This window comes from Taudactylus pleione, unplaced genomic scaffold, assembly GCF_031769625.1.
Source record: "Taudactylus pleione unplaced genomic scaffold, aTauple2 ptg000370l, whole genome shotgun sequence".
NCBI classification, from domain to species: Eukaryota; Metazoa; Chordata; class Amphibia; order Anura; family Myobatrachidae; genus Taudactylus; species Taudactylus pleione.
In genome coordinates, this window is record NW_028284771.1 from 4419012 (window position 1) to 4444200 (window position 25189).

General features: G+C 43.4%; 1 protein-coding gene across 1 annotated transcript in view; it reads left to right on the plus strand.

The window, feature by feature from the left end:
- The first annotated feature begins 339 nt into the window (after window positions 1-339).
- LOC148508357 (endoplasmic reticulum aminopeptidase 1-like) overlaps window positions 340-25189 on the plus strand; it is a 57163-nt gene continuing 32313 nt past the window's right edge. Inside the window, exons 1-11 of the mRNA XM_088444663.1 lie at window positions 340-526; window positions 5970-6521; window positions 8122-8260; window positions 9855-9989; window positions 10610-10730; window positions 10822-10976; window positions 19100-19213; window positions 20377-20508; window positions 21697-21828; window positions 21939-22010; window positions 24236-24393. Of these exons, the coding sequence (XP_088300789.1) occupies window positions 6031-6521; window positions 8122-8260; window positions 9855-9989; window positions 10610-10730; window positions 10822-10976; window positions 19100-19213; window positions 20377-20508; window positions 21697-21828; window positions 21939-22010; window positions 24236-24393 (1649 nt within the window). The 5' untranslated portion in view covers window positions 340-526; window positions 5970-6030. The remainder of the gene's footprint in view (window positions 527-5969; window positions 6522-8121; window positions 8261-9854; window positions 9990-10609; window positions 10731-10821; window positions 10977-19099; window positions 19214-20376; window positions 20509-21696; window positions 21829-21938; window positions 22011-24235; window positions 24394-25189) is intronic.

Genomic DNA, 25189 nt, shown 5'->3' on the forward strand with positions numbered 1-25189 from the left:
GAGAGGAGGGGGCCCCACACAAGGAGTGCACATGGGCCCCCTCCTCTCTTAAAACGCCCCTGCTCCAACATGACCCGTTCCATTAGGTACAACATGCTCTGCTCCTGAACTTTCCTCTAAATTGATGATTGCAACCATCTGTGTAGAAACACCTGTCTCATCAGTTAACTAGTTCAACACAGGTGACTGCAATCATAAATTAGGTGGGAAGTCCAGGAGCAGAGCATTTTGTACCTGATGGGAGGGGTCATGTTGGAGGATAGGGTTTAGTATAATTATAACACTGCAGTTTTGCCGGAAGAGAAAGTGAAAGTAACGATGTGCTGGCTGGGCTGAAGCTGGATTTCCATGAGCCGAATGAGCCAGCAGCAGACAGATTGCAGACAACAGACTGTGTGTTTGGAGGTCGTTTATAACATGAATAGGGAGTATTTTCATGTTTATAGTGTGAAGATTATACTCTGTAACATCCCCCCACCTCCTAGTATGACAAAGAGCTCTTTCTCTGTGACAAGCTGCCATTAAGGTACTGAATGTTGTTTTCTGTGTTTCCTAGTAGCAGCTGCTAACTCATTATTTCTATATTAATTTATTGTTGTTCCTTTTCTATTTGATTGTCTCATTTATTCAGCATTAAGAATTAAGCTGCCCATCCACTAGACGATTTTGACAGGGGATTGCAAATCGTCCGCAAATCGGGCACTTTAAAGTAGGAAACGGCTAGCGCGCTTGCCCGCTGGACGTTTCCGTCATCAATCATCGGGCAAACCTGCTGGTCAACCTGACGATATTGTCAGGTTCAGCATGTTGCCAGATGATTGATGAGCCTGCACTGAACGACTGCTCGTTCAGTGTAGGTTTATCACAGACATAGAAACGACAGCACGATTACAATGTCATAATCGTGCTGTTGTTTCTATGGTCTGTTAGTGGATGGGCAGCATTACGTGTCTATTTATGTCGTACCTTACAGTCAGATCAGACTGAGGCCTTGTGTGAGGCCTATCATTGTGTATCACCCACTGTCTGGCACACTTCCCATAAGAGCAACCTGACCCTTTATCAGTAAGTCACTCATTCAAATCATCATGAACGTTTACTATGCGAATGATTACGGGAAATAGCCATATCATGCTATGGCAAAAAAGTATATGAATTTATTTCTTAATAGGCTGTAAGCTTTTTTTTTTTTTTTAAATCATAATAAATATGCAAAACTTTAGTAACATATAGTATAGTTTTTGAGTTGCATCACATGTACTTGTAGTGTAACATGGCAGAGTCACATGAAGATGTTTATTTATGGTTTGTTTTGCAATATTATAATCTTTAATACAGTATATTTTTTGACACTGGAATTATCACTCTGGTTTTGAATATGAATATGTATAACTCTGTGATTAACACTACTGCGTGTAACACCTTGGTTCATACAAACTGTATAACACATTTCTATGACGACACACAGTACACCTCCAGAATATGGCCATGTACCCAGGCCCTGTGGGTGTCTCAACGGCCCTGACAGTACAATATTGTCTGTGCATGTAGCAACCGTGAAGATTGGATCTGTGTACCTTTTCTCTGGCTTAAATGGAAGTCATTGGCAAACTAAATATAGACTGCAATGACAGGAGCTTAGGCACTTTAAGTTCATTAGCAAATAGCTCAAGATCCTGCCCCTCTGCAGCTCCAGTTACTGCCAATGATTCCATATTTTTTTCCAAAGGACAAAGACCAAGAGTACAGTATGTAACAAGAGGGACAGGAGAAAACAACATTCTTCAATGAGAACAATATTTTTACAAAGGATAACTGTGAAATGTTGCCATGCCATAGCCCCTTACATCCAACACTGGCATCCTTGGACACAAAAGTATTGGATCTGTAGAATTTTGTGATGGTGTGAAGACAAGATGGCCATCCTGCACAGCTGCTCAACTGAAATCCTGGGCCCAATAGGCTCCCAATGATCTGGTGGAATGTGCCATCACATTGTGAGATTGTCACTTTCTAATGTAAACCTGGTACATTACTAAAATAATCTGGCAATAGTCTGTTCAGATGCAGGCCAGCCTCTCTTATGGGCATCGTAAAGGAGCAATAAGATATCCATCCTGCATAATTCCCAGGTTCTTTGGATATAAATCATCAATGTTTTTACAATGTCCAAACAGCAAAGAGATTCTTCTTCTGGAGACTTATCCTGGACCAACATGAGATCACAATTTCTTGATTTAGATGGAACTTGGAGATCAATTTAGGCTAAAAGGGAGCTTTGACTTTAAGAACAGACCTGTCTTCATTTAAGGTGACAAATGGACACCTAAAAGAGCCCACGCTCTATAGCTCTCCTAGCTGTAGAGATAGCCAATAGGAAGGCTGTCAGCGACAGATTGAGATACCAAGGAGCTTATTGGGGGATGTACAGTATGGAGGCTGACAGAAGATCTGCTCTCTGGTTAAAACAGGCAGTTTTCTCTAAAAGAAATCGGAGAGGCCTGATTCCCAAACCATTAAATAGACACATTTTAAATCTCCTTCGAGGCCATCTTGCAGGAACGGTAGTAACCAGTCCATCCAAAAATAAGAGGAGGTAATCCCCTTTGATTTACACTTTGAGATGTGGATCTTCCAAACCCTGCGTAATTCTTGCCCGAAACAGGCTTTGCTGTAAGGATCATGGCATCAATGATCATCAATGCTTTTATAGTCTGGCAAGTTAAACTCTGGTGAAGAAAGTTTGACTTAACTGATCTGATCTTAAAGGTAGGCACTAACGATTGAACAATTTTACCAATGATTTGAATGATTTCAGACAGTATTAAAATGAATGAAATCGTGAAAATCTGACTGCAAAGACAGATGATGTCAGATATCATTATCTGACATGCAGGAACGTGCATTGTTCATCGTTGCAGGCCCACATGTCAGATTTTCTTTCAGATATGAACGATTGAACGATTTTTAAAATCGTTGTAGGGTAATCTTGTGATCCAGTCACTTGTGCTCTGCTTCTTTGATTAGAGTGTTGCTTTAAAGTCCCTCCTCGTGATCACTGAGCTGGATAGAATGCACTGTGGGGCACTCTAGTTTATTTTCCACTAATTAATTAATCGCTCCCATCTGGTCTTTTAGTTCCAAAAGAGAAGCAAGCAAGATACCACGAAAGGAGTTGCTTGCTGGGGGCTTGATAGCTAGACATCTGGCTACCCAAGCCTGTTAACCTCTCTGCAACTCTCCACAAGGAGTGGAGGACTTACCCTGTGGGTTTGACACCTTTTGTGTAGGGATGAAATTAGCAAAACCTAGAGCCTTTTGGTCTGGGGACATTAAGAGGAAGAAAGGATCTATTTCCCCCTTTGGCCTGGGAAATATTTTTTATCCATTTCTGGACGAAACAAGACCCCCAGAGAATGGAAGGGACTCTCAAGAAGTCAGTGGACATGGAATTTTAAGACTGCCGCCAAAGCTGAAAATCTAGGCCAAATGAGTCTATCAGTGTTAACTGCCCCTTGATATTCAAAGGCCTCACAAATATACTTCAACAGATTGAATGTGTCAACCTTTGGTCTGTCAGATTCCAGATCCTCTGACAGTTGCTCTGACCACCTCACCACTGAGCTATTGAACCTGAGCCAAAGCTAAGTGGCCCCTGCTGCAATGTCAACAGACTTGAGAGTAGCCTCCATTTTCCTGCCTAAGCTACTGTATCTCGTAAGGTAGAAGTGTTCATAATAAGAATGATGCTAGTCTTACATAGGTGAGCTGTGGGAACATCCAACTTTTCTGGAATTCCAATTTCACTGGATCTATGCTAGAAACAATGAACTGTAATATGTGGGAGATATGAAATCTGCAATCAGGATCTCCTCTATATAAACTGATGAGGTTTTCTTTTTCCATCTGTTTATTTTACCTTTTAAACTGCATACAGTCTGGAATCTCCAATTCCTCACTATTCTTAAGATCTTTGTCTGCCTGATGGCATGCACTAAATCGTCCTCTTCCTGCTTCATATTGCCATACTCCTCCTGACTTGAGAAAACTCAAGGTCAGAGCCTTCCACCATCTCATCCTCCTGTGACGAAATTGCAGACTATGACTCCTCCAGAGCATGCTAACAGTTGTCAGAATCCTCTCCAAGGAAGAGCATGCATGAATCAGGCCCAGTACTGACTAGTAAGGCAATGGGCCCAGGCCAGCTTGTCAGTCACTGCAAAGAAGAACCAGAAGGCTCCCCGGAAAGAGGCTCAGGGGAAGATCCCCAAGGTTGACGTGGCAGGAGAGAAGAGAGAAGATCCCTGCTTGGCTCCCTAGTGCATGCTGCTAGCTACATGAACTATTCATTTAAGATGACAAATGTGTCGATAGGAATGCGCGACTGTGCAGACTTCAGTCTTCCCGACCCTTCCCGACCCTCCAGGGAGACTTCAGGCCCTGTTCCAAGATGGCCACAGAGATAACTATTGAGTATGTGCAGGGGCAATCTTGAACCTGACTTATACCTGCTTGTTCCAGTATCCTGCATCGCTACCCGTTTGCAGCATACACTCAATGGCTAGTGGGCTGTATAGAACCCCACTCCGCTCAAGCTCCACTCCATCACTATTATGCATGTAACAGTGAGTGCGGCTGTAACTGCTATTTATCAATAAACCATAACCATTGGTTAAATAACTGGGCTGTTTGAAACTTGAGTCATCTGATTGTATGTGCCTACATAATGCTGCAATATCAACATCTGCACACATATTATTTCCAACAGAATGGATAGAGAGTATATCAACACTGGCTCTCCCTTTATGTGGGGGACCCAAAGGCAAGTGCAGCTGCTGTGCCTCTACATCAGCTGCATCTACCCCAGACAAGACTCAAGGAAATTTGGAGCAATATCTGGAAAGGAAACATTTTTGCAACTGCCCCTCTTCAAGGCATGGCCCTGAATGTACTCTCCTTCGGAAACAATCCCACATTTAGAGCAGGTTGTTGGTAGAAGGAGGTGCCAATCATGTCCTATCATATTTTATTATTAGCCACATATTGGATGTACCGGTTCTGGGTTTTGCTCAGATTGAGGATTCTAGCCCTGATTCAGAGCTGGACGCACTGACAGAGCGCTTGCTCTGAATCAGGGCCGTCCTTCTTGTTTTTCAGAGCAGCCTCCTGGCCGCTCGCATAGCTGTGGGTGGCCACCCACAGCTATAGCGAGCGGCCAGGAAGATGGTTGCGATGGTCAAGACAATCGGGCTTGCGACGAGCCCCTTGTGGTAGGGTCCCGTTGCCGCAAGCCCCAGAGTGCTTTCGGCTCTAACAGAGCCGAAAGCACTCCAACTGACATCACTTGTGATGTCAGTGGGGCCGGCCTCAGACGGTAGGTGCTCCCATGGGAACGCCTCCATCTGGGCTGCCACGCCCCGGGCCCGCCCACCAAAGGGGGCATGCTGTCACTCAACATCGACAGCACGCCCCCTTTGGTATGAGACCCGGAGCGACGGATTGCCTGTCGCTATCCAGGTCTCGTGCATGCGCACGACGGAGCCGGCTCTGTCATGCGCATGCGCACTGGGCCACCATCGACCCGCTTGCGAGCGCATAGCGCTCGCGAGCGGCTCTGAATCAGGCCCTCTGTCTTAGATGCCAATTTTATCTCTTAATTTTTCCATAATTTATGACATATGGAAGGATTGTCTATATTTAATTATAATGTATAATATATAGACACTCCTTCCATACTGCATGTCATACATTTTGGAAAAATTAAGGGGAAAAAATATGCATTTAAGGCAAAATCCTCAGTCTGGTTTTGCTGTATCACATTGTGCAAGATCATATTTAATAACGAATAAGAGAGAAAAACTCTGCGATGTAACATGACACATAATATTTTTATTTGTGCTTCAAACATTTAGTCAAGTTTGCTTTTTTTATTATTATTATAAAATTTTCTCTTTGTATTGCACTTCCAGGATCATACGTACTGTAACTTCATGAAATTGAGATAACATTATTGCAAGGGTGAAAATAACAATGAATAGTCTATTATACACTGGACTTTTATGCTTCATATGGACATTTTTCTCTGTGTCCCCTATGGCCATGGGTACTGAGGACACGGACGATTCTAGTGACGTCTTTCCATGGAACAATTTTAGGTTACCGAATGATGTAATTCCTCTACACTATGACCTCCTCATTCACCCAAACCTAACCACTCTCACGTTTAGTGGCCTTACCAAGATCACTGTTACTGTAACACAACAGACCAGAACCATCATCCTGCATAGCAAACACTTAACAGTTACAAAGACCAGCATTGACAGAGGAATAGGAAGCCATCTTCAACAGCAAGATTTATTTCTTCTGGAGCATCCTATCAATGAGCAAATTGCACTTCAAGCCGCCGATCCTCTAATTCCCGGAGAAAATTATACCCTATCTATTGCATACAATGCAAACCTTTCACACAGCTTCCGAGGGTTTTATAAAAGCACCTATAAAACCTCAGATGGAGAGATCAGGTAAATCTGATTTTCACTGTATTTGTGTAATAACTGTCTTGTGACTGGACTAATCTTTAGCTAGTGTGTTCCAGAGTCTAAAAGGGAGTTTAGGAAAAAAATCTGATGTGCCTTCCAAAAAGACCTACATCTATTTACTTATAGAGAGCTATGTCAGTTTTATTTGGTGTAGAAGGTTCAATTTATCCTTTACAGATATCACTGTAATAATACACACTTTACTGAAAGGAAACAAACATCTTAGAATTTAATGAGTTATGTTTTTGTGAGAAGTCACCACTTAATACAGGCCAGATTAATCTTTGGGATTGCTCGAGGGGGAATCTGCACATTGGGTGAAGTTTTGGAGGTGAGCATGAGAGATAGTGACCAGGGTAGAGGTAGGGTGGTGGACACAGGAGGTGGCATGAGTCAGTGGGTGTGTGGACTAAATAATATTAGAGGTTGAGGAGTTTGAACTAGATTTTGTGGGGAATTGAGAGCCAGTGAAGCCGATTGTAAAGATTTAGACAGATGTTGTATGGCAGGAGAAGAAAATTAGATAAGCAGCAGTGTTAAGAATTCAAGTCATTAGAGGCAAGTGAGAGGGAAGTCGGTGAGGAGGAGGTTACAGTAGTCTTGGTGGGAGATCATGAGCGCTTGTATGAGCACTTTGGTAACATCAGAGATGAGGTAGAGGAGATTATGCATATGTTCCAGAGGTGAAAAAGACAAGGTTGATAGTTGTCTTGAGTGCATGAATTGAAGGAGCTGGAGTGAAGGAGACAGTGGAGTTGAGGATTATAGTGAGGCAACGGACTTAGAGAACAGAAGACAAGGTGATGATATCAACAGAGAGTGGGGAGGTGGAGGGACCCAGGAAGGGGGAAAACAATGAGCTTGGTCTTCGCCGTGTTAAATTTCAAGAAGTGCTGGGATATCAGGAGGCAGTTAGAGACGTGAGAGAGGATGGATTGAGATAGGTCAGGGGACGAGAGGTAGATTTCAATGTCATCAGCATATACTGTAGATGGTATATAGATGAGGAAGTGTAGAGGGAGAGGAGAAAGGGGGCCAAAAATAGACCCTTCAGGAACACCTACAGGTAGAGGAAAATAAGGGAAAATGTAAAGACTGGAAACACTTTATATGATCTGCATATGAAGGTCAAATTACTTTGAGAAACCATATCCACTTCCGGAACAAAGGTCTACAGTCCTAGAGGGGCCCATCTGCAACATATGTACTGTGATTAGTGATCCTTGTGGGATGTAGTCGGCATACCGATGGCCAGGATGCTGGCAGTCAGAATCCCGGCACCGGAATCTCGACAGCAGTCTGAATCCCAGGTCCACGATGCTGACTGCTGACATCCCAACGGTGAGTATTAGGTTAGGGTTAGGCACTGGGGGGAGGGTTGGCTGCAAGAGAGAAAGGTTAGGGTTAGGCTCCTGGAAAGATGGGTTAGGGACAGGGTTAGGGTAAGGGTTACTTTCCAAATTCTGACGGGATCCCATACCCAACCCATCCTTGTTTATGACGGATGTCTTTTTTTGTCAACAATAAGCACTGATATTTAGCTTCAAATGTATTTTCTTATTTACTAAACAATCTCTTACAGAGTGCTTGCATCAACGCAGTTTGAGCCTACAGCCGCGCGATTGACCTTCCCTTGTTTTGATGAGCCAGCCTTCAAAGCCAGTTTCTCAATTAAGATCCGAAGAGAAGCGAAGCATAGCGCAGTGTCCAACATGCCCATAGTACGTGGTTTCTTGTAATTGTGCCAATAACTCAGACACCATTTAGTGATTATAAGGTACAATTTAATAAGTGTTTTTAGAAAGAAATATACTGTGATTCTATTCATTATTTTTCTATCAAACTTTATAAACTTTCTTTTGTTCCTTGCCTATGGCCATGTACATCAAGTTTTGAAACTAAATGGATTTCCAGCTCTTGTTGGCCTACAACTGCCACCTATATCATGCTGGGAGACGGGACTTCCACACACATTTTTGTAAATGATATTCCCCAGCTGCCACTAAAGTAAAAGTTGGAGAACCATGAAATGGATAAGCTGTGTCACCATGTCGACAATTGGAAGGTTTTGTTCAGCAACCAATGTATAGGTTCCCTGCACATCCTTTCCTTACTCTTTTTTTTTTTTTTTTTTAAACATGAAGTGACAATAGATTGTACTTCCTGCAGTCCTGCACCAGTTTTCTTATAGTGTCTTGGAGACTATATTAATGTGTTGCAGTTATCCTATCCTGTTAATATGCTGAACCTCAGTTTAAAAGTGTCATAACATGAATAATGTTGGTATGATAAAAAAAATTAGAAAGGAACTGTGCACAGGTTGGCCAGCCTAACATAACTTGTAGTACATGGTGCCAATAAGCCACTTTCCTTATATTATTCATAGACTTTATCATTTTTAACCAAATTAATGATTTTGGTGCATTTTACTAAGAAAAATTAAACAGTTCTTTAAGCTATAAAGCAACGTTATTAAAGTGCAGCTGTTGCCTACTGTAAACTCAGTAACTGGAATGATTTTGTGGTCTGAACAAGATGGCCGCTTGCAGAGAAGCAGAAGCTGACACCGGATGCAGGGAATAAGCTCCATGCTAAGAAGCCAGACTGTGTACAATGAGATTAATTAGCAGAAAGGGAACATTTATAGAGGTGTCCTTGCTTTATGCACAGCCATTTTCACTCCACTAGCTCGGAGCTGGCAGAGATCAGTACTTGTAATATGATGCACATGCTCTAGGCACGTTTCCACGTAAAGTAAAACGGCACAAAAGTATCAAATTTCATAAAGACAATCCACATGTCACATCTCCTTCATGACTCATTTAAGAAATTGTAAAGGATTTCATCACTTTTTATGATATATATTTATTTTTTATTACTATTACTAGCGCCTGAAAAAGTTGTTTAGTTATTTAATTTAAGAAATAGCTTAAATCCAAGCGGTGCAGCTGAAGATAAAGAGAATTTTATAGTTTTCGGTGGTTGGATTTTGATGATTTTTTTTTTTAATGAATCTGTGACTGTTATTTTTTTAGATGTTTCCAAAGAACAGATAGTAGGCATGCTCCTCTAAGTGAGGCATAAACACCTCTAAGTGGGGCGTAACCAGGGTGGTTTGTGGTGGGCATCGTAAATGTGATCCACTGTGTGCAGGTAACAGGTGCACTACAGTAGCTTTCAATATTTTCACATGGTCACATAGTGGCCTGGGTCCCGGCAATGTAAGGACTGCAGTTTAATCAGTATAGTGAGCAACTGTAATGTACCTTCTATGTCAATCCATATACTGCTATATTATCCACTCTCTCCCTGCAGGTGAAGACTGTGTATGTGGGTGGGGGACTCCTAGAAGACCACTTTGATGTCAGTGTGAAGATGAGCACGTACCTTGTGGCATTTATTGTTTCAGACTTCAAATCAGTCAGTCAGGTGACAGATCATGGAGTTAAGGTAAGGACTCAGCAAGGGTTCAAGTCAGTTCTCACTTCATTTAAAAAGCTACAAAAACCGGATACACGGTTGCTGTTCTGAAATATATATGTAGTAAATTGCGGCAACCAATCACCAATTAGCTTTCATAGAATACAGAAAGTTACACCACAAAATTGATATTGTTGTGCACTTGTGTACATTGGTGTACATTGCACTTATATTGGTATATATATAATCATTCTTACATATAGGGGGAAATGTAATAGTCTGCGACTTGCAGGCATCATTAAGTTTCTGGCGAGTCTGTCTGATGTTTTAAAGTGGCATTCATTTAAAAGGCAAAACCAACCTAGCTTTAAAAGATTGCCACTTTAAAACATTGGGCAGGCTCTCTGGGATCTCGTGGATGCCTGTAAGTCGCAGGCTATTACATTTTGCCCATAGAGTGTAATGTGAATATAACTTCCCATTTTCATCAGATGCTTCAATTGATTATTTATTGAACATATGACAGTTTAAACTCCTTTATTGTTTAGCACTGATCCAAGATCCATTGAATGGTTGTGATTTGCGGTTTATAATGAATTCTGATGTATGTGCTGTTTTATATCTTTAAACTTTTTGCACCTTATTTTTAGATATCTATTTATGCTGCACCCGACAAGATAGACCAAGCCACATATGCATTAAAAGCGGCAGTAAAGCTCTTGGACTTTTTTGAAGAATATTTCCGCATACCGTACCCATTGCCAAAGCAAGGTAATGTATGACTGGCAGCCTAGGATATCCTTGCCAATTTCTGGTTTTATTATGCATTATTCTGTATGATGATGGAATGTTGTTTCTTTAGATCTTGCTGCAATTCCTGACTTTCAGGCTGGTGCAATGGAAAACTGGGGGCTGACAACTTACAGGGAGTCCTCATTGCTGTATGATCCTAAGACATCTACAGCATCTAATAAACTCTGGATTACAATGGTGATCGCTCATGAGCTGGCTCACCAGGTGGGTAGACACAAGATATGTGCATGCATTGATCTATGTCCCTGTAAATTATATTGCTCCACCCGTAGATAAATAGTGTAATTATTACAATATATGCCATGCTCTATTATTAAAATGCACCAATTAGAGTATACAATAATTACCTATATACCATGATCGCCAATGTTCTATAAATACTTGTTTGTTATCACTTCCCAATTTGCATGTCCTGTCTAAAGCTGGTAATAGGTACAGGACAAATTCAGCAGTATCCTAATACTGTATAATTACTTCTTCATTTTTTTCTTTTCAAATAATACTTTAATTAAATGCTACAACAAATAAATATAACATGTAAGGAGTGTAAAATAACATGCAGTACAATAATCCATTCTCCTTTTTACTTACATGGAACATGTGAGCTTATGTTTTATTCTTAAACCTGTAATGCACGTTTGTAGAGTCGACCAGCCTAATGCAACTCTTGGATTTTCTTAAATAATCTAATACTTATATGAATGGATCATTCCTACAATTCTGTGCAGCACTCTCTATGAAAACATGGATTCTTCAAATGCAGAAAAATATAGTGTTGTTTTCACAATACAGTATACCTGTAGTACAAATTCAATATTGAACAAAATACAGTGCAGGTTCCAAGCACTAGATGGCGGCAGAGGACTGTTTTTATAGGATGTATAGGGTTCATAGAAATGAAGAAACTATAAAAAAATTTATTCCAACATTGGGCGGTATTCAATTAGTTTCGCACCCGCGATAAAGTTCAGCCTGCCGGACTTTTCGCCTACATCGCGTCTTTTGCCCGCGGAAAAGTATCGTGCACGTCCCCGCTATTCAATTCCAAAAGACGCGAAAACGGCGACACACGAAGTCAGAACAGCTGGAAAGTGGTGTCAGAATCGGGGAAATCAGCTTGAACCCCCCCCCCCCCCAAAAGATGCAGAAACATTGGGGATCAATGTAGTTGTGCCCGAATAGCCCTAATAAAACTGTTTGGGGTACTTAAGTTGGTACAATTGCCTCTAATTAGCGTCTTTGCACAAGTGGTGAAGAATGGCATAAGCAGTATTTTTTGGAGAAAATAAGTTGTCCTGTCAGATTTGGGGTACCTGATAATGGGTGCTAGCATTTGTAATGTCTCTAAAGTGTCGTTTTAATAAAAGTGAAATTCCTCCGTCATAAAAGCACCTGCAATCCCAAAACACTTGGCCCCTTCTTAGAGCACCCCCACAACCTTATTTCGCTAGTTTTTGAGTTTATCCCCCCACTTTGTGCTTTTTTGCCCCCAAAATGAAAGTACTTTTTTGGGGTGTTAAGTTTATTTACAGGATTTTTTTGATGCAGTTATCCTTTGGGGGCTGTCCTAAGGGTTCTGAGTGGTTTTCCCACCTTTACCCCCAAAATAAAAATGTTGCACTTCTTTTCTCCTGCTATTCAGAGCCGAATCTTTTTCGCCTATTACATTGGCGAAATTCGCCTATTCCGCGTACACGAAAAGTGTTTGTAATTGAATATGGAGATAAGTTTCCGACAGACGAAAAGTCGCAATCGGCAAAACTTTTATGCGGATCTCGGCTTTTCGCGTCTAATTGAATACGGCTCATATTGGGGTATATGTAATAGCCTGCGGGTTGCAGGCAGCCTTGAGATTTAACATACATATAATACCAGCGCTCAAATGTGATAGCATTCAATATACATCATATTTTAATCTAAAACAGTATAAAATACACATATAAAAAACAAATGATAAAACCAGTACAAAAAAAGAGAATACTTAATAAAAAAGAAATTAGCGTTCTGAGCAGCATATAGACGTGAAAGTGATCCACCATCAGTGGTGTAACTAGAGCAGGGCGAGCGGGGTGCGTGCCCTGGGCGCCGTTGGACCGGCGGCGCGGGGGCGCCGCCGGCCACAGTACCGGCCCGCCCGCCCTAGTTGTCCAGTGTAGCGCCGACCGCAATGCGTGCAGTCAGCACTACACATTTACACAGGACCGGCGCTAGGCTTCCAGCGCCGGTCCTGTGCTGCACGCCTGAGCCCATTCCCTCCCCCTGAGCGCTTGCCCAATAGCGCCAGGAGGCGGGCTCAAGCTGTGCATAACACACGCATCGCCGTCCGGGCTGGTGGCGATGCGTGTGTTAAACAGCAGCCAATGAGAGTCAGATAGACTCTCATTGACTGCTGCAGCACCCACTGCAAGAGCCGGACTTCCGTCCGGCTCCTGCAGTGGGTAATGGGACTGACGTCTGTCCCATAATGCTGAGCGCGCCAGCCCGGACGGGAGCGGCGTCGCGAGCAGGACCAGGACCAGAGATTCAGGTAAGTGTATTTTTATATATATATATATATATATATATATATATATATATATATATATATATATATTTTTTTTTTTGTTTGTTTGTTTTACTCATCTGCACAACGGGGGAGGGGGGTGGCTACTACTGGGGGGACCTCTACTGGGAGGGGGGTGGCTACTACTGGTGGGACCTCTACTGGGGGAGGGGTGGCTACTACTGGGGGGACCTCTACTGGGGGAGGGGTGGCTACTACTGGGGGCACCATTGGGAGGACCTACTCTACTGGGGACTACTACTTGGGGGGGAACTACCACTGGAGGCATTATAAAAGGGGCCTACTACTAGAGGCACTGCACTCGGGGGACCACTACTGGGGGCAATAATAGGAAGGGCCACTACATGGGGCACTAGATAGGGGGGGATCACTACTGGGTGCCTGCATAAGGGGACCACCACTGGAAAAACTGCATGGGGGGGGGACTACTGCTGGGGGCACTATATAAAGGGCACTGCATAGGGGGGGGGACTACTACTGGGGGCACCATATAAAGGGCACTGCATAAGGGGACTGCTACTGGGGGTACTGCATAAGGGGGAACACTACGTGGGGCACTGCATTTGGGGGGGCCACTACTGGGGGTACTGAATAAGGAGAACTAATTGGGGGCTGTATAAGGGGGACCACTACTGGGGATACTGTATAAGGGGCACTACTATGGGCCTGCATAAGAGGGACCACAACTGCATACTGGGGGTACTGTATAAGGGGTACTACTGGGGTTAAGGTGCATATGGATAGGAATGTTCAGCGTGAAAATAAAGGGGTGTGTCATGTTGACACGCCCCATTTTTAAGTGACCACGCCCATTTTTTTTCCCGTGCGCGCACATCTCAGGATGTTGGGGGGGGGGGCGCTCCCTTTTCAAATTTGCCCTGGGATCCAAATACCCTAGTTACGCCACTGTCCACCATATAGGCTGCAAATGATCTGTTAGATGGATAAGTTTAGCAATGGAATATTCCGCATTGTCTCACTGCAGCCATAATATTAGTCTCTTATACCGCAATAGTTTTAGGAGACTTGAAGGTCCCAGATTATTAGTATGGTGAGAAGGGATGTGCACTCCCAATAGGAGATATAGTTACCAGTGTCAGTGTCCTAGGTCAAATGGGGTCTTTTTTTTTTAGCAACGCTCTCAGAGCTGTCGCAGATGGATACTCCCCCTGGGCACGGATTCTGGTCCAAATTCTAAATCTCCAGTGTTGGGTAATCCCACCAAAGTATAGGGAAATGTATAGATTCCAAGCGGTTGAGGTGGTCTCCTGTAAGCCAAGTCCTGACGTGTTTCGCTGCGTAGAGCCGCAGTTTTATCAAAGGACACTGACACTGGTAACTATATCTCCTATTGGGAGTGCACATCCCTTCTGACCATACTAATAATCTGGGACCTTCAAGTTTCCTAAGACTATTGCGGTATAAGAGACTAATATTATGGCTGCAGTGAGACAATGTGGAATATTCCATTGCTAAACTTATCCATCTAACAGATCATCTGCAGCCTATATGGTGGATCACCTTCACGTTTATATGCTGCTCAGCACGCTAATTTCTTTTTTATTAAGTATTCTCTTTTTTTTGTACTGGTTTTATCATTTGTTTTTTATATGTGTATTTTATACTGTTTTTGATTAAAATATGATGTATATTGAATGCTATCACATTTGAGCGCTGGTATTATTTGTATGCTTTTTCTTTGTTCAAGGGACTAACTATCCCTATTTTCCAGCTGCTCCTCATTAATTGGAAACCCACCCATTGCAGCGCTCCTACTTGATAACTCAGTTATCATCTGTGAGCCTTGAGATTTAAAGCTGCAATTTTTTAATGTTTTTCAAACCACAATCTAGGGAAGGGAATCAATAATAATGACCATCGGAAATAATTAATTTGATTCCACCAAATCAACCAAGTATAAAGCATTGATTTTTCTCTACTAGGTATATCGATTTTTAAAACATTGACTTAATATCTGCTAGTCAGTAAATATCTAAATGCTCTGTACCCATAAATTGAAGGGAAGAAAGTAGGTTGAGCCAAACAAAGTGGCTGACAAAAAAATAGTAACTCAAATTTAAAATCAGAAGGAATTATCGGTAGAACCAATGTTTCATTGTTCAATACCCTACCATACCGCAATCCCAAGCCAGTCCAGTGACACTGGTTTGTCTTGGTACTCTGTGCCTGATTCAGACCCGCTCGTGGGCGCTATGCGGGTCGATGGTGGCCCAGTGCGCATGCGCACGACGGAGCCGGCTCCGTCGTGTGCATGCGCCAGACCCGGACGCTCCGGGTCTCGTACCAAAGGGGGCGTGCTGTCGATGTTGAGTGACAGCATGCCCCCATTGGTGGGTGGGCCGGGGGAGTGGCTGCCCAAACTGAGGCGTTCCCATGTGAACGCCTCCGTTTGGGGGCGGCCCCACTGACATCACGAGTGATGTCAGTGGGAGAGATTTCGGCTCTGTGAGAGCCGAAATCTCTCTGGGGTTTGCGCGCAACGAGACCCTACCACAAGGGTCTCATCGCAAGCCCGATGGTCTTGACCATCGCGACCTTCTTCCTGGCCGCTCGCTATAGCTGTGGGTGGTCACCCACAGCTATGTGAGCGGCCAGGAGGCCGCTATAAAAAACAAGAAGGCCGGCCCTGATTCAGAGCGAGCGCTCTGTCAGATCGTCCGGCTCTGAATCAGGCCTCTGTGTACAGCTCTTTCTTCCCTCTCCGGTTCCCATGCTCATGGATTGTGTGTATCAGTGGGTGGTCTTCTTTGCTGCTCCAGTTGGTGGCTGCTAAGTTCTGACAGTGGGTAAAGGGCTCAGTATCTGCTCTCTATCTCAAAGATTATCTGTGGACATCCTTTCTCAAAATGTAGAGATAAAGGCCAGACTAATTGGACAACACCCTTGTTCAATAAAAACACATAAACACTGTAGATGGGGTATATTGGTGGTTCCCTCCCTCAGTTTGACTCTAGTGTGGTTTGGGTTTCCTCTGATACCCCTTTTCCACCAAAAATCCCGGGTCTACTATTACTGTGTCGACCCGGGATTATCTCGGGTTGACGCTGTTCACACTGCACCCGAGTGCAGTGCAGGCGCTTGGCGATGATGTCTTCACCAAGCGTCGGAAAATCCATCTGTTGAACTAGGTAATTGATGAGACAGGTGTTTCACCACAGGTGGCTGCAATCATAAATTAAGAGGGAAGTCCAGGAGCAGAGCATTTTGTACCTAATAGAGCGGGTCATGTTGGAGGGTCTGTACCACTATCCCAGTGAAAGTCCGTGTTGGCACCTCCAGTGCGTCTCAAGTTAACCCTTGTGTGTTCGTTACCAGTATCCCAGTATAAGTCCGTGCCTGCACCTTCAGTGCATCTCAAGCCAACCTCTGTGTACTCGCTACCCGGATCTCAGTACAAGTCTGTGCCCGCGCCTTCAGTGCGTCTCAAGCTAACCTCTGTGCACTTTCTACCTGAATCTCAGTACAAGTCTATCTCTGGATTATCTCCTCCTAGTGTTTCAAGTGCCATTCCTTTTCAGTAATCTTTTAGTGTTTCATTTCCAGTATCCCTAGTGTTTCCAGTCCTTGTAGATATAGTATTTGTTTCGGTCTTCTGCCATTCCCAGGTACCTGTCCAGAGGGCTGCGACCTGTTCACTTGGTGCGGCGAAAACCAAATCCCAATTGGAGGGGTCACTGGAGAAAACCAACAAGTGAGTTAGACTCCACGCCTCTGGGCAGGTCTAGCCAAACCTGGGTTTGGCCGCAACTAGGAGACCTAGTTACTGTCCCTCCCGTCATTTATTCTTCCTTCTCCTAACCCCCTGGTTCTCTACCTCAATAGCCCAGTCGTGACAGAACCCCTTAATGTAAATATACCAGAGGTTGGGAACTAGGCAATAAACCCATAGTGGTTCACATAGAGTTGGGATTCTGCAATTTCCACACATATGTTATGCTCAGTGCAAATGCTATGGCTTTTTTTCATTTAATGTATTCTGACTGAACATATGACTGAATACACGTGATCAGAGGAGTAGCGTGGAACCATGGCGCCCAGAGAAAGTGCATGTCATAGCAACCCCCACCATCCCTGTACTGAACTGTGAATGTGGGCTATGGCCAGCCTGCGGGGGAATACTGAAGTTGAGAAAGAAACAAAGCAGCAAACAGTGGCAGTATAACCCTCAAACTCATACTTTAAAATTTAGGATTGTACATCAGATGTGTCACTTTTAAGTCCATTGTAGCACAATGAATGAAGGAGGGAAGGGATCAGAGAGGAATGTGCCAATCAGAGAGAGGGTGGTGAAAGAAACCAATAAGAAAGGAGAGGGGAAGGGCAAAGCCAATCAGAGAGGGCCAGTGACCGAAGCCAATAAGAAAGGAGAGAGGAGGGACAAAGAGTTGATCAGAGAGGGGTGGTGACAGAAGCCAATAAGAAAGGAGTGGACAGAGGCAAAGAGCCGATCACAGGGTAGAGAGGGGATGGAATTAAAGAGGTAACAAGTGAATGTAATCTGACAGGAAAGGGGAGGTGACAGAAGATGATCACAGAGGAGGGAGGGCCGGATAGTAGGCAATCTGGGCAGCTTGAGGGAGCATGAAATGTAGAAACGGATCGCCGATCCATAACTTATTTAGGATATAGAGCAAACAAACCGAGATAAAACTAGCAGGCGGTCATCATACTGTGCAGCGCCCCATGAATTCCGGGACCCTGGATGGCGCCCTCTGTCCATTTTGGCGCCCGGAGCTCATGCTCCACTGGAACCACCCTCACTACTCCCCTGCACGTGATATAATCTGCATCTTTCTCTGTGTAGGTTTTGTAGAATAAATACCATGGGGTGTTAATTCTATGCAAATACGCATTTTTTTTCGTCTTTTTCTTTTTCTCCAAACAAATGTTATTTGTTTTCAAAAAGTTATGCGGTACAGAAAAGGGGGGATATGAAGGGGATACAGCATATCATATGATAATGGAACATATATTTGTAACATGCTATATGAATCAACATGAAAAGACTATAAAATCAGAAGAAGGTAGGAGAGAATAATGTACAATAAATAAATAAAATAAATAATATGAAAATATACAAAATGTTGAAATAGGGAAGAGAGGAGAGAAGTGAAAAATGAGCAGTGTGGCAGGCGCAAGGTAGGGGAGGGGGAAAGGGTACAGGTTAATTCTCTGGAGCATAATTACCGACTTTGCTGCCCAGTCCTCTGGGAAAAGCAGGCAGCCAGGTCGGCACAGAGGAGACATGGCAGTCGCAAAGGTGGGATGTGTGGAGGGGCATAGCGATATGATCGCATCATCATGGCCCCGTCCCCCGCTATACAGTGCCGAGAGAACAGGTATTGTATAGTGGGGACAAGGCCACCCCGGACCGCCCGTTTGTTCTCTGTAAGTGGGCAGTCGCCGGGGGTGCAAGCGACTGGCGGTAGGGTGTGGGCAGCTAGAAGGGGGTGCGGGAGACTTGACCACTTTTATGGGTAGCTGGGAGCGTCACCCGCTTTTCGGGAGCCTCCTGACCATTCCGGGAGAGGGCATTTTTGTAAAAGAATTGCGAAGGAGATGAGTGCACCCACCAAGTGAAGAATGAAAGCTCTTGTTTTTAAGGAATTAAATTGCTGTTTGGTACACTCTGCTAGAATATGCATCTAACCAACTCCAGGCATTTCATTTATTGTTCTATTTAAAACATTTTGGAGAATGTTAAAGTCTATAAATGATAACTGTGGTTTTATTTCCTCATTAGTGGTTTGGGAACCTGGTAACAATGGAGTGGTGGAATGATCTGTGGCTGAATGAAGGGTTTGCCAAGTTCATGGAGTATATTGCTGTCAACATTACTTACCCAGAGCTACAAGTTGTGAGTTGGGTTTACCTGTAGTCCAATAGCAAACTTTTCTTCTGACAGTGAGTTATCACATGCACAAAAAGGGGTTTTCAGCTTGCAGGAATAGGATAATTCTACTCCTCAGCCAAGGAGTAATGGAGCTTCCCACTGTGCCCCTAAACTGGCATAGATAGATAGATAATTTAGTTCTCCGGTGCTGACTAGGATTACTGGTAACGAAGTGTGGTAAAAACTCTTGTCTGTTCGATTCTGTAGTGACAGGCATTTGTGTATGAGAAACAGTGGTACAATATATTAATAGTAATAGTAAGCTGTAATAGGTAATGCTCGGATAAAGCAAAGACTGTAAATGTAAGAATATGGCACAGCCTCAGAAAAATATGTAGCATTATATTTTATTCACTAACGCACATTTAGGGGTATATTTACTAAGCTGTGTTAGGAGACAGAGTGAAAAGTGATAAGGTGCCAGCCAATCAGCTCCTAACTGTCATTTTTCAAACACAGCCTGTGAGGTGACAGTTGGGAGCTGATTGGCTGGCACCTTATCACTTTTCACTCTGTCTCCTAACACTGCTTAGTAAATAGACCCCCTAATCACATATTATATTAATAACTTCTGGCAGGATTCAAGGTTTTAATAGGAATTAATGTCATTTTAATGAGTTTGTGACTTTATTGAGTACCCCAAAAAATAGAAAAGCTGTTTCTTTCCATTCTCATTTAGTTCATATACTGGAGAGCACCAACCATGGTAATAGAAGAATATTAAAGGCTTTCTATACAGAATGTCTGAAGTCAATAACAAAGTGATTAGCATTTTCCTGTGTGAATTGTTAATTATTCCTAGTTTCAAGCATTTAATTCAGCAACTGTTACAAAAAATACATTCTGTACGGTGGCCTCAACAAGCGAAGGAACTTTCTATCTTCACTTAACGTTAATGTATTGGCTTATCTAATCATTCCTGCACCTCTTGATAAATATATCTCTTGTTCTAAGATGAAATTATGCCCAGAGTGTATCCCAAGGCAACTAGAACATTCAACAGATGAAAATCATTGTTTCTAGTCAAAGTTACGGAAGTGCTTGTACTGTACAGATCACTAAATTAAAGTCGTCTGAAGGTGGAAATCCCCTTTAAATGTATGTACCAATGACTTGTCTCCCTGCAGGAGGACACATTTCTGGACAAATGTTTTAGTGCCATGGAAGTAGACTCATTAAACTCCTCTCATGCTGTGTCTACACCTGTGGAAAACCCAGAACAGATACATGAGATGTTTGATGAAGTCTCCTATGATAAGGTGATTTATTGTATTTGTAACACATATTCTGGTTGTTGCTGTTGCAGTTTTCTGATGTTCTTCTCTTTTGGTGGTCTGCTTGTCACAAACTGCAATATAGCCCTGAAAATCGCTTGGAGACGGGCTCAGATAAGAGCACGTCCCGGTAATTAGTAAACAGTTAAGTATCAGCTAACGCTGTCCTTTTACATTAGGGCACGGATCCAGAAAGCATAGCTGCACGTGTGCGGCCATTGTGTCCTGTATGTGCAAATCAAAAACACTGTGATGGGTATTGCAAACAGCTGAAACCCACCAGTGAGGGATCAGAAGATGGAAAGGGATCAGAAGGTTCTAACACTATCTTTAGAGGCAACAGACAGAATTGCTTTGATAGATAGGTCCCTCAGTCTTATGACATACTCATTAATGCATGGTGGAAATCTGTAAATAGATATATTACCACTCATTAGCACAGTGCAATTTACCGGATGCTGTAACTATGGGGCTTATGATGTATCAAGCTGTTTTTTATATAAAACTAGAGCCGGGCTGCTCTTCAGGTTTTCTGGCTCAGGGCCTGATTCAGCAATGATCGCAATTGCAAAGCTGCACCCAGGCTATAGATATAATGTATGCACGCAGGCAGCTTTGCAATGCGATCCTTGCAACAATGCAAATGCAGTAGAAGGTATATGACGCCCCCTGCTGCATTTGCGATCCCAGCACTGCCACAGAGGTCGCAGTGCTGGGATCACCATGGCGATCATCGGTGGTTGATGGTCACGATGGTAGACGGCCAGCTGAGTAACCCTCAGCTTACTCAGGCTGGCTGGCTTGCGAGCCCAGCAGACTGCGTACGTCCACACAGTCTCTGGGCTGGCCACTCCCAGAAAATGGGGAGGACACGCCCTGTTTCTGGGAACGTCCTCTCCCCCGCACCGCCCCTTAAATGCCTCTGCCTGTCAATCAGGCAGAGGCATTCAAGGGCTAGCATGCGTGTTAGCAGGACCCATTCTGCAATTCTGAATTAGCCCCTCAGTCCTCACTGGCTGGCATAGACGCATCCTCAGGAAACACTGGGAGCTGCATCTCAATCTTTCCCAGCAGCATTTGGCGGCATGAGCTGGGTACAGGGGTGGCAAATATTGTACAATACATTTTAAATGATTCTATATGAATATCCCTATATGAATACATATATTGCAGGGTGCCTGCATTCTGAACATGCTGCAGGATTACATGGGCGCTGAAAGTTTTGAAGTTGGCATCATTCAGTACTTGCGTCGTTTTAGCTATCGTAATGCAATAAATGAAGACTTATGGAACAGTATGACTGACGTAAGTGCCCTCACAGTAATGTTCATAAATCACAAGTCACAGGCCAATATGGTAATGTGGGGTGGGGGCTATCCATTATAAGTTGCAGTATTTATGATTTTTTTTCTCAGATTTGTCCATCAGAAGGGACTGCCAGTGGAAATAAAGAAAACATTGGATTCTGTGGGAAAGGTCCAAAATCTGTAAGTTAATGACAGTTTTTAAATGTCGTATAGTTTTAATTATGATATTATATCAAATCTATAAGCTCACATTATAATGAAGAAATACACCTCCAGGGGCCCCGAAAGGGGGGGTAGTGGGTACAGATTACGGATGTGCAGGAGAGATGTAGTCACACCCCCTGTGATGCCACAATTGTGCCCCCAATGCATGCGCTGCACTATAATGATGTATACAATGATGAAGTGTTGCTGATAGAGGCCGCCCCCTTTAGCACCTGGGCCCACACAAAGTGTCGACAGCCCTGTATTCCTCTAATGCGCAGTCTCTATAATTAGGCCCACAGAAATATGCTGTCCTGGGGCAATAAGGCATCATGCACATAGGATGGTGTCACCATAGCATCAGAATAAATGCTCTGAAACCGCTTTCCTTAGCTAATTGGTAATCGTAAATTCACGTTAATTGAATTGTGTGAGCAGTTCTGATTTTACTGGCAGAGATGTTACGCAATATGTGATGATTATTCACCCGAGACCTCACAGTACTGAGCTTGCAGCTAATTGAATCTGCCCCTATATATGAAAAGCTCTAGGGGCTGATTCTTAGTCGGATGCTGCGGCGCCCGTGTGTACATCCTTTGTCAGTTTTGCTTCTGCAACTTTATTCATTTACTGCAACAAGCCCTTCCCTGGTGTACAGATGTGCGTCTGATAGTGCAAGGACTGCGACGCCCAGTTTTGCACCATTGAAACTTGCACCAGCCCCATGCTCGGTGTAGACTGTCTGTCAGAGTATGGCCTCCAATGTGAGTCTGCAACCACTTCAGTGACGCACCCATAAGATGGACCTTCATCCACATGGCCACCTCCCAGTCACCGCCCAGTAATCTCCTAGTACAAGTACAAGACATTACTGAGCCTGTGCTCCTAAATCACAACTGTGTCTCTGTCTCTGGACGCATGCACAGTGTAACTTGCTCAACTGTGACATCCACATTGCATGCGACTATATTCCAGAAAACCCAGAGTCCACAGCATTCTGAATAACTTTGAAAGATCTACAGTAAAAAGGTAGATAATGTCTAGATAGACAACAGATGTTAGACAGTCAATAGGTCGACAAGGACAAAAGGTCGACACACTAAAGGTCGACATGTAAGAAGGTTGACAGGTACAAATGGTCGACATGACAAAGGTAGTCAAAAAATGGTCAACACATTTTTTTTTTTTTTTTTTTCTAACCCTAATCTTCACCCTAACCCTCCCCTTGGTACCTAACCCTCCCTCCTGGTGCCGAACCCTAACCATTGGGGTAGGTGCCTGACCCTAACCATCCCTTCTAGTGCCTAACCCTAACTCTCCGGTAAGTGCCTAACCCTGACCCTCCCTCCTGGTCCCTAACTCCCTAAACCTAACTGTCAGGGTAAGTGCCTAACCCTAACCGTTGGGGTAAGTGCCTAACCCTAACCCCCTGGTAAGTGCCTAACCCTAAAAAAAAATGTGACGACCATATTTGTGTCTACATTTTCATGTCGACCTTTTGACCCTGTTGACCATTTGTACCTGTCGACCTTCTTGCATGTCGACCTTTTGTCCCTGTCAACCTATTGACTGTCTAACATCTGTTGTCTATCTAGACATTGTCTACCTTTTTACTGTAGATCTGTAGACCGGATCCCCCATAGATGTACTTAGAGGATTCATTTGTGTACCCATATTTTAGGAAAATCACAATAAGACAATTATATGTTGTAATGTATTAAACAGAATTGTCCATTCCAATTTCTGGACGTTCTTCCGGGAGAGTTTGCTGCTTCTCATGCTAGAGCAATGGGGTGACCCTGATGTATTTTGCTGCAAATGCCCCAGGCTGGGTGATGACATATATAGCAGCCCTGTGCAGCTGGGGGCAAGGCCGTGATGATGCAAATCTCATTGTCATAAATCCTCCACCCACTTGGCCCATGGTCCAAAATGTAGTGAAGTATGCTATAATGTAATATAAATAGCCTTACCTATCTACAGGGTTACACAGGAACCATAAGAAAAGTATTGGGAGAGTAATAAAAAATAGTAGTAGATGCTTGGAATGAACTCGCTGTACAGGTGGTAAAGAAGTAATAGGAAGGTGAACATGGCTGGGATAATGGGTCTTTCCTGAGAAGAAGCCTGCAATAACATGAGCCTATGCGATGGGCCAGGTTCCCTTCATGCTCAGCCAGCATTATGTTTCCGTCTTACAGCACTGGACAGAGGATAACATCATTGATGTGAAGTCTATGATGAACACATGGACTCTACAGAAAGGTTTCCCATTAATTAATGTTACAGTGAAAGGAAAATATGTCCACATACAGCAAGAACATTATCAGAAGGGTGCTAGAGACTCCGAATCAGCTGGGTAAGGTGTATACACAACTTTTATTAGGGCTCATGTACATAAGATGTTGTTAGTGGATCCACTTGGTCCACATTGTATCTCACAGGGGTCTATTTACTAAGCAGTATTAGGAGACAGAGTGAAAAGTGATTAGAAAGTGATAAGGTGCCAGCCAATCAGCTCCCAACTGTCATTTTTCAAACACAACCTGTGAAATGACAGTTGGGAGCTGATTGGCTGGCACCTTATCACTTTCTTATCACTTTTCACTCTGTCTCCTAACACTGCTTATTAAAGAGACCCCTAAATCATTTATTGTGGTGATTTCATTTTCTACAGCTGAGCAAGACATAACAGCAGTAACTATCTAACATATCCGATCAGTTTAGGATATCTGTCAGCAAATATTCTACCATCATTTTTTATAATGTAATATAGAGATGTCTGAGGGTCTGGTGTAAAGTCAGAGGCACATCAAAAAGCTTGGGACACCACCATCATGAGAGCAAATAAATCTCTGTGTGTATTGCTCTTGTAATACAGGAGAGCGAAGAATGAAGAACTTCATAACGTTACTATTAAGCATTGAAGAAATATCTGGTTGGGATTGATGACTGTAGTTGACCAGTGTTTGACAAACACTTTTCCTGACATGCATCCTCATCCCATGGGTTCCCCCCCGTCACCTCATCACGGAAGTACACAAGAGCCGCATTACAGTGTGACCTTGCAGCACTATTGGAAAAGACAGGGCATGTTGTGGCTTCAGATAACAGCGATATATTTGGGATCCTCCCTCTTACATGTTCCGGGCGTG